Below are 10,435 nucleotides of genomic sequence, written 5' to 3' on the forward strand. Positions count from 1 at the left end.
TGCGTCCTAGACCAAACTCCTCTGTTTAAATCCCTTCCCAAATCTGGCTCCCACCACAAACCTATTAAACCATACTCCTCTTCTTGTACTCTTTGGTCCAGCCCAGTAGCCTTCTTGCTACTCATAACACATGATCATTGTATCTCCCATTTGTAGGTTTACAAATCTGATATATCATGATCTATGAGAGATGAAAAAGACCAAATATTTGGGGAATTATGGCTACTTATGCAGATCTCTAGAATCCAGTTTGGTTTCAATTAGCTGGTCCTATGAAGCACATATGGGGGATTGATTTGGGAATTAACTGGATTCAGGTGACTGTGGACACCAGATTGGGGCCTTCCTGCCGGAAAGCACAGGGGCCTAGATGAAACATGACTTCCCTTCCCTTTGCCCCATTCCTTTTTAAAGGAACAACATTTTGAATGGAACTACATTATAACCAGTTCTATTTCAGGCAAGGGCAGAGCTCTGACTGTCAGATCTCAACCATACCGAGCTCTGGCCTAGAGATCACATTCCCTGAACCAAAGAGGTCATCAGTTTATTTCATATTATTCTGACTGGACATCTGTATAGCCCTCAAACTTCCCTCTGATAGGTTTTCTCCTTAGAATGTGAGTTCTTCGAGGATGGTCCTTTTTGGTATCATCAGCACAAGACTCAATGTCTGGCACCCAGTAAATAATTTAAAAAATGCTTGTCAACTTCTTTTCCTCTCTCAGTTTCACTCCATTCATTATTTTGTTCTCTGTCCTATTTCTACATGTCTTTCTTTCTTTTTATATTTCTTTTTTTTTAATCTGTGTTTGCTCCTATCTCACTGTTTATCTCAATCTCTATCTTCTCATCTCTTCCTCAGTCTATGATTTGTATATCTCGAGGAATTTCTGTGTATCTGTGTGTGTTTCTCTGTGTATCTCCCTCTATTTTCTTCTATCTCTTTGTCTCTGTCTGTGTCTGTGTCTGTCTCCATCTTTCAATCTCTGTCTACCTGTCTGTCTGTCTCTCTCTTTCTCTCTCTTCCTCTACCCTTTCTTCATCTCATTCTCAAAAGCACTGGCTTTGGAGTCAAAAGATACAGATTAAAGTCCTCTCCTACTTATTACCTATGTGGTGATGGCCAACTCATTTAACTTCCCAGCAAATTCTGTTAAGCTCCTCCTCCCAATCGTGGTCCACAGGTTCTGACTGGCCAACCTGTTATCTGACATCTGGAGAAATTAAAGATTGTAAGGGGGGGGGGGGGGGGGAAAGCCTGTCCTAAAGCTAAGCTCCTTCAGAACCACCATTAGAACCAGTATGTCCAGGCTCCCATGCTCATGACCTTTCTATTTCCCCATACTTTCTCCCATTTTGTGGCCCTGGAGATGTCACATCTGCTTTTGAGATTTCATCGAGGTAAGTAGCATCTGGTCGGGGAGTCTGGACTCCTGAATCCTCATCCTAGTCCTGCCCACAACTCCACCTTTGATTCTAACCAAGGACTTTCCCTCTATGGACCTCAGCTTCTCCCTCTGTAAAAACCAGAAAAACCTGGGTTGGCAGAAATAGGAGAACCAAGAGCTGGCACGCAACTGTCTCTGGAGATTTCTGCTAATAGGAATATCCCTGCCCTGGGCAGAAGCAGCATGACTCCCAGTAACCTCTCCAGGCTGGGATCCTCTCTCACTCTGTCATACTAAAGCTGCCCACAGCATAGATTGTCCCCAAGACTCTGGGGAAGGGACTGAGCCCACCATTACCAGTGCTGATGATAGAGACAGAATGCTCTGCCCTTGGAACCAAAGGATCTAAATCCAAATTCTGACTCTGTGATTTGCTCTCTCCATCATATTGAGCAAGTTACCACTTTCCTGAATCTCAGTTTCCCCTTCTGCAAAATATGGGAGTCAGACTAGATGGCCTTGGAGGTTTCCTCCTGCTGTTCCAGAATCTCCTTCCCTGCTCCCTCCCCTTCATCTCAGATTCACTGACTTTGAACTGAGCTCAAAGGCTCCTTAGACCTGAGTGACATTGCCTCAGACAAGTGGGGATGTTCAGCCTGAAAAAGAGAACTTTTAAGAGGGACTGGGAGCTGTCCGCAAGGATCCGAAGGGCTGTCAGATGAAAAAGGGATGTGCCTTCTTCTGCTCAACTCCAGACAAGTGACAGAGGAGCAATCTGGGAAAACTTTGGGGTGACAGATTTATGAGGATGTTCTGATCTATTTCTCAGCATCCCCCAAACTCTCAGGCCATAGAAGCTCAGAGCAGGGTAAGATCATGGTCAACCCTGATCCACCCCATTTTAGCCTCAGTATCTTAACTAGGAAAAAACACATCTCAGCTAGCAACTAAATCAAACATAGGCTGTTCTCTGCCATGTCTCAAGAACCTATTCATCCTGAAAAATCACTTCAATCCTGGAACTCCTGTCAAGACTCTGCCTCTGGGGCCCCTCCTATTGGAAGGTGGAAAGTTCTGCCCAGAAACTCCATTTAAGGAGGGTGCCCAGTGAGCTGCCCTCCCCTGGCTTTCTCCGTTACCCCCACCCATTTGATCTCCCCTCCATGCCTTCCACTTCCCTCTTCCATACTTTTCATGTTCCTTTCATATGTTGGCTTCCCCCTTTTAAGACTGCAATCTCCTCAATGGCAAGGATTGTCTCCATTTCTTGTATGGTAACCCTAGCTTTTAGCCCAGTGCCTAGTACATAATAGATGCTTAATACATGTTTACTGATTCACTGACTTTGAACTGAGCTCAGAGGATCCTTAGCCCTGAGTGACATTGTATAGGAGATGTGTTCAGATAGGCTAAAGAGACTTGACCACCCATTGGGAGTCATCTCAAAATTATCAGTCTTCTTAGAACTCAAGTCATTCCAGAAATCTGAGCAAACCTGACATTCCAGCTCACTATCTAATATGGTACCATGCTCCTATGGGACATGGAGCAGTGGGGGCAAGGGGAGGGGGGCTTACACAGAGAAGGAGAGGTCTCAGCCTTGTTCCAGGTCTCCTTCCCCCTTGTTCACACAAGGACCTTTTGAGTTTTAAGGATCCTTTCTCAGTGTCCTATCAGCATTCCAAGATCTGCTGATGGCCGGATTTTCATCTAGAACCAAAGACAGTTTGGGTGTAGATTCATAGCTCCACTAGGAAACCAGCAAAAAGATTATACACATCTAAGGGGAATTTTTAGGAATCCTAGGATTAAGAGAATGGCTCCCACAAACCTGGAGCTGGCTATTAATTTTTGACCTGTATTCTGTAAACTTGAGCCTTCTTTTTTCAAAACTCCATATGTACCTGTGGGAAAGTATGTCACAGACTTCTGGGAGGCAATGTTTTAAACTAACTCTTTTTTTTTTCCCCCTAAGGCTGGGGTCAAGTGACTTGCCCAGGGTCACACAGCTAGGAAGTGTTAAGTGTCTGAGATCAAATTTGAACTCAGGTCCTCCTGAATTCTGGGCTGGTGCTCTATCCACTGCGCCACCTAGCTGCCCCAAACTAACTCTTCTTACATAACACTTTATTAAATGTCCCTTTTCTAAAAGCTATTTTTGTCTAGATGACTAAATAATTGGCAAATGACAATTTACTAAATGAACTAAAATAACTTTCAAATTTTAATCTTGGGAGGATTCAAGCCTAGAGCACTAGAGGATGATTTCCAATCCCTTCTGGATATCCCTGGAGCCCTGTTGGGAAGATAAGACATTGCACTGGGACCCAAAACTTTTTTGTGAGAGTAAAAGTTGGTATAAGGATGCTCAGAGCTTCTGCAGGCTTCAAGAGAAAGGGACATCCAAGGAAATCTAATTCAAAGTTTACCTGGACAAGAATCTCCTTTATAATATCCCAAAATAGCCCATTGCCTAACTCCTCTGACATTGTTAGCAAGTTTTTTCTTACAAGCAAACTTTAAGTCAGTTTATGTAATCTCCCTTGCAATTCTGCTCTCTAGGACCAAATATTGAATATCTGAGTAAGGAAATTTACTGAAGACATACTTTGGGAAATCTCTCCCTTAAAGGAGATGATTGAAGGACAGAAAAAGAAATAATGAGCCCGATTTTAAATGGCATACTAGAACTTGGGAACTGAAGCACCTATTGGGGGACTCCCATTGTATACCTTGACTTAGATTTAAAGCAGAAATCCTCTGAGGGAGATCATTCTCTCTGTGTCTCTGCTTCTGTCTCTCTCTCTTTCTCTCCCCCCTCCCCATTTTGCTCCTTACACTTCCCACACAAACACTCCAACTAAAGAGTTCATTCACTCTTGTATTCTTTGGAATATTCTCACTAGAATTTCTCCACTCTGTTGTTTTGCTTGAATAAATGGGTTCTCTCTATTCTTGATGATTTTTGTGTAAACAGTGTGGGCTGGGCTGGGGCCACACTGGCAAGTGTTACTGTTGCTTTGTCCCTGGAGTTGAATCAGAAAATTAACTTTGCTTCTGAACCGAGACTTGATACATTTGTAAGATGGTAGATGGATGTGGTTTTAGCCTTCTTTCTTCTTGGAGAATGTAGGTGGAGTCCTGCAGGTATGAAACTGAGACTCAGAAATCTTAGGTAATTCATTAGTGCTCAAACAGCCAGGAAGTGTCAAGGTAAGATTTAACCTGGGACTTCCTGGCCCCAAAATCAACCCTCTGCCACTTTGTCGCCTTCAAGTTTAGAAAGGGCTTATCTTGGAAAAAAGGGATGAACTTTATTAAATCAGCTCTTCAAAGGGCATTCATTCATTCATTCATTCATTCATTTATTCAAAAAGCCCTTACTAAATGTCAGGCACTGTGCTAGGTGCTAGGAATAAAACAAAACAATTGCTACCCAGCAAAGAGGAGGAACTATAGAGATGAGATTTAGTTTTAATCTCAGGAAAAATACCCAACAATTTAGAACTGTCTCACAGTGGTATAGGCTTCCTCAGGAGTTTTGGGACTCACTCTAGGCCCCTAAGGAAGGGTTGGATGATCACAGGTCAGAGATATTTTTTGGCACAAGTATAATAGAGCTCAAGGATCTCTCACCACTTCAGAGTCTGTAGGGCACATCCTATATAATGGCAGTTATCCCAACTGAATTAGAACCTCCAACCAAGACTTTATAAACAGATCAGGACGGAGCCTTCTATAAAATGGATGCAAGTAAACAAGAAGGAAATATTTAAGGAGATTCTGCTACACAAATTCAATTCAGTAAGCTTGGGTTGAGTTTTTCCCATGCATCAGGCATTATGAGAAGCTAAAATTTCAAGAAATTTAAATTTTACAAGAGGAAAGCAGCATTTAAACTTAGTTAATTACTCAATAATCTGCTCAGTGGGGCAGCTAGATGGCACAGCGGATAGAGCAACAGCTGAAAATCAGAGGGATCTGAGTTGGAATCCAATTTAAACCACTTAACACTTCCTAGCTGTGTGACCCTGGACAAGTAACTTAACCCCAATTGCCTCATCAAAAAAAAAAAAATGTGTACACACACACACACACACACACACACACACACACACACACACACAAATTGATCTCCAGGGGCTCCCTATTACTATTAGGATCAAACATAAATTCATCTGTTTGACTTTCGAAACCCTTCATAACCTGCTGCCTTCCTACTTTACCAGTCTTGATATACCTTGATATACCCCTCCATGCCCTCCACAATTCAGCTGCATTGGACAGCATGCTGTTCTTCACAACTAAAACTCCATCTCTACTCCAGTTCCTTTGCACTGATTGTCTCTCATGCCTGGGATGCCCTAGAGAATCTCTGTTTTTATTCAAAACTCAGCTTTCCCAGTCTTCCTCTCCTCCACCTGCAGCTACTAGTGCCTTCCCTCTAGCTCTCCATGTACCAGAGATCAACCTACATGGGCATTTGTTGCCTCCATTTGTTGCCTCATTTATTAGACTATAAGCTCCTTGAGGGCAGGAATTATTTTGCTTTTGTCTTTGAGGTCCCAGTACCTAGCACTGTACCAGGCACATAGTAGGCACTTAATAAACACTGGCTGATCTCTGATGCACTGAAACTCCCTGAAGACTTGAATTTCCTCATTTATAAAGTGACAAGGTGGTCCAGAATCAGGGCTTCTTAAACTTTTTCTCTTCCCAGTCCATTTTTGCCCAATAAATTTTTATGTGACTTGATATACATACATAAAAATAGGTATAGAAATTAAACATTTACTGATGATAGACCATAATTTCACCACCCTACATTCATCAGAGACCCCCGATAGGGCCCAAACCCACAGCTTAAGAAGGTTTGGACTAATTTAAAGGTCCCGTTTACCTCTAAATCTTGCATGATATCATAGTTTGGGGCTTACTGCTTCCTCATTCTCTTTCCTAGATTATAAGGTCCATGAAGACAAATACCACTTAATCACCGTTTTTCTCCCAGTGTCCAGGCAAGACTCCATACCCTGGTAGGCACTTAATTGATCCTCTGATGTTATAAAGAGATAAACAGGAGAAAAGAGAAGAAAGGAGTGTTATCTTTAACATGGATGCCCTGCTCACCACATATTGGGGATTATGTCATAATTCTTAACAGAGGAAAAAAACTACCTTGACCCAGTCTGCAAAAACCCTCTGCTGACTTCTGTGGGATGAAAGGAGTGATTGATATGACAGCAGCTGGGATCCATAGGGGATAGCCCCCCCCCATCTCATCAAGTGGTATCACAGCTCCCTCCCATGAGGAGGCTATAGTTTAGAATGAGCAGAAAAGGAAGCATTTTGACCTTTCCCCTCACACACACAGCCAAGTTTTCTGATCTTCTTAATCTTCCTGTTACTTTCAAAGGCAGCAACATCTTCCCCATCACCCAGGCTTGAAACCTCGTTGTCATTATTAACTTCTTTTTCAACTCCAATATGGAATCTCAAGCTCCCAAGTCTCACCAGTTTAACTTCATAATATAACTTATTTATTTATTTGATTTTGCTGAGGCAATCGGGGTTGAATGACTTACCCAGGGTCACACAGCTAGGAAGTATTGTGTCTGAGCTCAGATTTGAACTCAGGTCCTATCCACTTCGCTACCTAGCTGCCCCCACAATATAATTTTATGGGCTCCCCTCTCTCACTGCCACTAGAACATTACCACCCCTCTATAGAAGCCCATCACATCCTGCCCTGGATGATGGCCATAGCTTGCTAGCAAACCTCCCTGCCTCAAGTCTCTCCCCAGTCCAGTCCATCTTCTCTTCCTAGAATGCAGATTTGACCATGTCATCCTCTTCTTTTTGGCCTTCAAAGCCCATCATGACTCAGCCTCTAACATACCCCCTTTCCAACTATCTTTGACCTCCTCCCCTCCCCCATCTCATGCACAAAATATAATCCAGTGACAGATGGTCTTGAACAGGACCCTCCATCTCCTGACTGAGGCCATTTTCATGTCTTCCACGCCTGGAATGCTCTCCACCCCTCATCTCTACCTTCTGACTTCCTTGATGTCCCATAGATGGGATCCAGTGGACTAGGTATATTGACACTTCCCAGGGCTGCCCATTATTTCCTGTCTATCTTGTCTTTGTCCATAGTCTCCTTGCCTCTCCTATCAGATTGTGAGATCCTTGACAGCAGGAACTGGGATTTTGTCTTTCTTTGTATTCCTAGCACTTAAAAAAAAAAAAATGCTTGTTTGGGGGCAGCTAATTAGCATAGTGGATACAGCATCATCCTTGAAGTTAGGAGGACCTGAGTTCAAATGTGATGTCACTCACACACTTAACACTTTCTGTCTGTGTGACTCTGGGCAAGTCACTTAACCCCAATTACCTCAGGAAAAAAAAAAAAAAAAAAAAAAAAAAAGCTTGTTTACTGCCTGACATCCAAACCCCTGCATATAGGAAAGAACAATCAGATGGGGAAAGGATCTGCACAGGAGGTGAGCATGGTGGGAACAACCCGGAATGTTTACCCTGGAGAAGACTGGGGCAGTGGGAGTGGCACATGATAGCTGGACCTGCCTGGGGAGGGAGGATCCAGCTTTGTTTTGTTTGACTTCAGGGAACAAAAGTTCAAATGATGGAAGTAAGGTGCTGGGAGCCAGATTTGGGCGGGATATCAGGACAAACTTTATCACACTTAGAGTTGCCAGAATGTAAAACCTGCCATAGGGAGTGTGCTCTATCCCATCAAGCAAAAGCTGGGTGTACATTTGTGAGGTTGTCGGGAAAGTGGTTGCACTGTGACCTCTAGGGTGGCCCTCCCCACCTCACAACTCAGCGCAGCCCCTCCCTTCCTTAAATAGCCACGCACTGAAAATGGAACTTTTATTCTTCAGCCATCGCTTAAAAAAGAAAATACAAAGGACTCCAGGTAACTGGGCAGGTGGGGAGAGGGTGTCGGGGCGGTTGGGGTCCCCATGTCATGGGGGTCCACATAGTTTCTCTGGAGACATCTAAGTACGTTCCAGGCGGCTCTCCTGTGAAAACTGTAGTAAAATGGGGCGAAGGGAGAAGTGGGAGAGGAGAGAAGGAGCAGTGGGGACCAGGAATGGGAACGGAGCTCAAAAATCTGAATACAGACCGGAGTTCTATCCTCCCCACTCTCGCCATGGGGGAGGAGGGCGCAGTGGCCAGGCAAGAGGAAATAGGGAGAAGTGGGGAAGGAAGAGCTTAATAAATAATCGCTGAATGAATGAAACAGAAGAGAAGAACAAGTAGAGTGATGTGAGAGGAAGAAGAACCAAAGTGGAAGAGACGGGAGAGGTTAGAGCGGGCGGAGTGAGAGAACGGGAGAGGGAGGAATGGAAGGGGTTCCACCTGTCCGAGGCATCCGGAAGGGACTCCCAGCGTTCAGGCTCGCCCCAACCCGGATCCCTTTCCTGCTCTCTCCCCTCACCACCTTTCACCTCATCCCGCAGGAGGAGACTTGGGGTGAGGGGTAAGATCCGGGAGGGAGCACAGGGCGTTAGAGAGGACCCTCCCGGAGTAGGGACGAGAGGAGGGGAGCTCACAGGTAGCGCTCCAGCCCCGCGCCGAAGCCCGGCTGCCTCAGGTAAGCGCCGCTGGGCCCGAACTGGCTCAACCCGTTGACGCCGACGGCGGGCCCGGGGCCGGGCCCGGGGCTACCCAGGCCCAGCAGCTGCTCAGCCGCGGAGGGCTCGGCGCTCTGGTGGCCAGCCAGGGCGGGGGTTAGCTCCAGCCTGGGGGGCAGCGCATATAGCTGGGGGCTGCCGGGCGGCGCGTAGCTCGAACAGGGCAACGGAGGAGGAGACGCAGGGTAGGGAGGGTAGGAGACCGAGTGGGCAGAGGTCGGGCCCCCCCTGCCCAGGAGAACCCCGCCACCCGGCCCTGCGGCCGCCGCCGCCGCGGGACCCGGAAAACACGGCCCGGGCTCGGAAACCGGGAAGGCCGCCCCGTCGGAGCCAGGCTGGAGACTGATGAGGCTGTCGATGCTGAACACGCGCGGCGGAGGCAGAGGGGGAGGAGGGGGCGCCGCTCCCGGGGCCCCGGGATACGACTGCAGGGGCTGCGGCCCCGGGCCCATCACGGCGGGCGTCGGGGCCGCAGCGTAGGCCGCTCCGTAAAGAGACGCGGCGTAGGGGGGCGCGCGGGCCGCCGGCGGCGGCGGGGGCGGCCCGAAAGCGCTGGCCCCGGGCGCCGCGGGAGGCCCGGCTCGGGGGGTCGGGGAGTAGCCGGGGTAGGTGCTGAGGTCGCTGCGCTTGAAGCGCTTCCGCCGCCGCAGAAAGCTGCCGCTGTCAAACATGTCCTGGGCCGCGGGGTCCAGCGCCCAGTAGTTGCCCTTGCCCGGGTGGCCCGGCTCGCGGGGGATCTTGACGAAGCAGTCGTTGAGCGTGAGGTTGTGGCGGATGCTGTTCTGCCACTTGCGCGGGTTGTCCCGGTAGAAGGCGAAGCGCTCCGTGATGAAGCGGTAGATGCCCCCCAGGGTGAGCCGGCGCTCGGCCGAGTGCGCGATGGCCATGGCGATGAGCGCGATGTAGCTGAAGGGCGGCTTTCCTCGCTGCACCGGCCGCTTGCGCCGCCTCCCGCCCCCGACGGCTCCCCCGGCCCCCGGCTCCCCTCGCCCGGCTCCGACGGGCGCCGGCTCCTCCCTGGCAGGCCCGGCCCCGCTCGACTCCGCCTTGGCCGGCAGCTGCGGCGGGGGCACCGGCGACGGGGGCAGCTCCGACGGAGAGGGGGGCTCCAGCGCCAGGCCCAGGCTGGGGAAACAGGAGAAGGCGTCCGGCGGATTCATAAACTTCCCGCTCCCGGCCGCGGGGGACACGGCTCCCTAGGCCCCCGCCCCCAGCTCCGCGCCCCTGCGAAGAGGAAGGGCGGCCCAGGCACCCAGCCTCCTTTTGTAGGGTCCGCAGCGGCGGCTACCCGCCCCTACAGCAGAGGAGGGAGAGCTCCGCCGGGCAGGAGCCGCCCACCTCTCCGCCCCATGGCCTCTCCAGTCTCTACCCCCCACCTGAGGC

At 48.5% G+C, this 10,435-nt stretch overlaps 1 protein-coding gene and 1 long non-coding RNA gene across 2 annotated transcripts; both read right to left on the reverse strand.

Annotated features, from left to right (window-relative positions):
• Positions 1–4,259: 4,259 nt before the first annotated feature.
• LOC141540511 (uncharacterized) lies at positions 4,260–5,119 on the reverse strand. Its single transcript, XR_012481559.1, has 2 exons — positions 5,028–5,119; positions 4,260–4,532 (listed from the first exon to the last, which is right to left on the reverse strand). It is a non-coding gene; the product is annotated as an uncharacterized LOC141540511 (long non-coding RNA).
• A 3,182-nt stretch (positions 5,120–8,301) lies between these two features.
• FOXE3 (forkhead box E3) lies at positions 8,302–10,212 on the reverse strand. The gene has a single exon (XM_074264647.1). It carries the CDS (start codon positions 10,210–10,212, stop codon positions 8,968–8,970), a length of 1,245 nt encoding a protein of 414 aa, XP_074120748.1. The 3' UTR covers positions 8,302–8,967.
• Between the last annotated feature and the right edge of the window lie 223 nt (positions 10,213–10,435).

This window comes from Sminthopsis crassicaudata, chromosome 4 (genome assembly GCF_048593235.1).
Source record: "Sminthopsis crassicaudata isolate SCR6 chromosome 4, ASM4859323v1, whole genome shotgun sequence".
NCBI classification, from domain to species: domain Eukaryota; kingdom Metazoa; phylum Chordata; class Mammalia; order Dasyuromorphia; family Dasyuridae; genus Sminthopsis; species Sminthopsis crassicaudata.